This window comes from Buceros rhinoceros, unplaced genomic scaffold (genome assembly GCF_000710305.1).
Source record: "Buceros rhinoceros silvestris isolate BGI_N320 unplaced genomic scaffold, ASM71030v1 scaffold29771, whole genome shotgun sequence".
Taxonomy (NCBI): Eukaryota; Metazoa; Chordata; class Aves; order Bucerotiformes; family Bucerotidae; genus Buceros; species Buceros rhinoceros.
This window is the reverse complement of record NW_010396439.1, coordinates 15881-19318: the sequence shown is the minus strand read 5'-3', so window position 1 is coordinate 19318 and position 3438 is coordinate 15881. Positions and strand designations below refer to the sequence as shown.

Here is a 3438-nt window from a genome sequence, read left to right as displayed (position 1 = left end):
GTTGGCGCTTGGGGCTCTGAGCAAGCTGCTCTAGTTGCAGATGTCCCTGCTCCCTGCAGGGGCTTGGACTGGGTGAGCTTGAAAGGTCCCTTCAACCCAAACCATTCTGTGATTCCATAATTCTGTCTACACGTAGACAAAAGCTTTTGTCTCTCTCTTTTAGAAAGCACCACGGCAGACAAGTCTTTGTCAACTCCTGGACATAACAGTGCCCTTGTTTTTTTACAAAGACCGTGTCCATGGTATGTCCATGGACCATAATGTCCATGGTATTTTTGCAGAGTGCAGGAACATGGTGAAAGTGTTTAGGGCCAAACCAACCTTCACATTATTTCTCTAGAGTAGAGGAACGAAGACACAAAATTAAAATGATGTGGCCAGGCCCTTGGAAAATCACTCGCTGGCAGCCAGGTGTAAGGCTTAAAACCCTTTAAATTCTCTTTTGTCATCATTTCCAGCTGAGAGAAGAAAAACTACAAGAAGAAAAAGCTTCTGACGATCCTCTCCACAAGTTCATTCTAGATGACGCGGAAGTAGGAAAAAGAAAAATGGAAGAGCAGCAGAAAAAAGATGAATCTTTAGTGCTTAAAGTGAACCAGGAGTGTGTAAGTAAACATGTGCTTCTCTTTCCTGTCCCTGTCATGGGCACTGTCTGGTGAGTGAAATGCCCAGGGCAGTGGTGGAGTGCCCATGGCTGGAGGGGTTTGCCAGCGGTGTGGAGGTGGTGCTGAGGGCCAGGGGTTAGTGGGGCCCTGGCAGTGCTGGGGGAACGGGGGGACTGGAGGAGCTGGAAGGGCTTTTCCAACTCAAACGATTCAGTGGTTCTGTGATTCCTTATAGCCCTTGGAGGCTTTGAGCTCTCAGACCCACGTTAGTCAGCCATGTCTTCTAAGGTTTGTATGACAGCAGATGTTCTAGAGGTTTCTGTCCCCCCTTTTACCCACCATACTCGTGACTGAAGGCGCAGCTCTTTCACGCACAGCGGATCATTTGGACGAGGTACCTGCTCTGCTTTTTCTTCTTTGCTCTTCAGGCCTATGTGCATTTCCAGGAACATTTCTCCAAGGACCTTCCACAGTATCCAATGGTCTCTCATGCTGAGTTTATATCCTCCGGGTGTCATAGGATGGGGACTTTGGAATCTTTAATGCCTTTTCATGGAAGAACTTTGTGATTCTTTCTGTTGTATGTGTCAGCTAACTCTTCCTTGATTGACTCCAGTTTCCTGAGCGTTTCTCGGATTCAGAGAATGAAGAACCGTTCCAGGGCAAGCAAACCCATCGGTCAGCTTTTGTTTCCAAGACCAGTGCCTACTCCTTCGCTTTCCTTTCAGGGTAAGAAACTGAGATGTTATTCAGGGACAAACTTTAATGCCTGTTACGTTCTTTTATTGATTGTTGCTCTAAATGTACCTGAGATGCTTTAAATTTCACTAAAATGGTTGTGCCAATGCAAAATAATTCCAATTTGGGGAATTTTAGGACAGATCAATGGGTAGAATATAGCATCTGGCTGAGACCTGTTATGAAATCCTGGTGGTTAATCAAGTTATTGTTGATCCCATGAAGCAGAAAAGTCATTAACTGTAGACTTCAGTGACAGAGGTAACAGGGAGTTGGAGGCATCTCCCATAGCCAGGCGTTGCCAAGGCTGGTGCCTCCTCCACGGGTCGCTGCTGTTGGGCTGGTTGTCCCTCAGCTCGTGAACAACCTCCTGGTTTCACCCATCTGCTTTTCAGGAACTTAACCACCAAGGTGGAAAGGAGTCAGAGCTGCAACGACACCGTTCAGGAGAGATCGAAGAGCAGGCAGAGATCAGCCCCGGCCAACAAAACAAAGGTACCGGCTGTGTCTGGAGACACAGGGCTTCTGTGGGTCAGTGCCCTTGTCTGAGGTCACCCAGTGCCCGTAACCTGGGGCTAGAAAACACGGTGTTTGTGGTGACGCATTATCGCTATGGGGCCAGTCCCTTCCCTGCCTCTCACAATAAAATCCTGCCCATTAGAAACGGCTGAGCAGCAGAGCAGAGAGCCGACAGAGTCGTGTGTCAGCACTGGAGAGAACTACCAGTTGGGAGGGTCCTCATCGTGCTTGTGTTTCGTAATTAATTCACTTTTTGAGGCTGGAACCCCAGCGGTTAAAGAAAGATCATGTAGAAAATGAGGAACAAATCCTCCATTCCTCCCCCTTCCCCTCCTGTTCTTTCCAAAGCTGTTTAACCAGAGCAAAGCTCTTTGCTCCCCTCATCTCAGGAGGCTTTTCCTTTGGGAGGTCTTGGCCTTGTCTCACCTCCCCTTGCATCCAGCAGCCCCAATGAATTAGCCGTACAACAGGCTTTTTCTCATGGCATTTTGCCGCTCAGTGTGTTAAACCCAGGCCAAGTATTTGTTCCTTCTCCCTTCCAGCTCGGTAGGGAGCAAAAAATCCTTTGGAGATTGTTTCCCTCGAAGAACGTGGCTTCTTCCGCCAGGGTGGTGTGGTGCTTCTCGGCTTCTCCTTGTCTTGCCTTGCTTCAGGCATTTTGCCATCAGTGGTTGCCGCCTGAGGCAAGAGCAGCTCTTACACTGGGATAAATGTGAGCCCCAGGTCATGCTGGACTCCGGTGTCCTCTGTTTATGTCATCTGTTATCAGCCATGAAAGATGCCATGACCAGCAGAGGCTGCTCCGGCTGCTCCAGAGAGCTCCCCAGCTGCAGGAGCTGAGCGTGGTGGCCACACATTCTCCCGTTCTCCTCCCCCATGCTTGTCCGTGTTCTTTCCTGTGACAGTCTTTCTGAGCTGTGGTGCCTTGCCTTGCAGGTGCCACCTGTCACCGGCACATCGACGCCGCTTCTTGGAGTCTTGTCGTCCACCCAAAACAACCGCTGCCTCTCCGCCCCGGACCTGATGGCAGAGAAACGCCTGGTTCTCAACCCCGTGTCATCCCTCTCCGTCCTGCACAAGCCTGAGCGATCCATCAGCCCCGAGAGTAACGACAGCATCTCCGAAGAGCTCAACCACTTCAAGCCTATTGTCTGCTCCCCATGCACTCCTCCAAAGAGGCTTCCTGACGGCAGGGTCCTAAGTCCTCTCATTATCAAATCCACCCCAAGAAACCTGAACCGGAGCCTGCAGAAACCAACCACCTATGAGGCCAGTCCTAGAATACTGGAAAAGTGGGAGCAGATATTTCAGGAGCGCCAGATCAAAAAGACTCTCTCGAAAGCGACTCTCACATCCTTGGCTTCGGAGGCCGGGGAAGATGTTATGGTTCCTGACATTACCAACCCCAGCAGCTGCATGAAAGAGCAAGTGCAGGATGTTCCCCTTCCACCTGACACAACAGGAGACCCTTGCCCTGAGTTCGATTTCTTTCCCTCTATCAGCGAAACAAAGCCAGGAAGGGAGAGTGAGAAGAACAGAGATTCACAAGCCTTAACGACAGATGACAGTGTTGCGG

General features: G+C 50.1%; 1 protein-coding gene across 1 annotated transcript in view; it reads left to right on the top strand.

Annotated features, from left to right (window-relative positions):
* Positions 1 to 458: 458 nt before the first annotated feature.
* The window catches only part of RNF169 (ring finger protein 169), a gene marked incomplete at its 5' end in the record, with an annotated part of 3637 nt that continues 657 nt past the window's right edge, over positions 459 to 3438 (top strand). The window contains 4 exons of the mRNA XM_010145911.1: positions 459 to 605; positions 1222 to 1334; positions 1739 to 1838; positions 2799 to 3429. Of these exons, the coding sequence (XP_010144213.1) occupies positions 459 to 605; positions 1222 to 1334; positions 1739 to 1838; positions 2799 to 3429 (991 nt within the window). The remainder of the gene's footprint in view (positions 606 to 1221; positions 1335 to 1738; positions 1839 to 2798; positions 3430 to 3438) is intronic.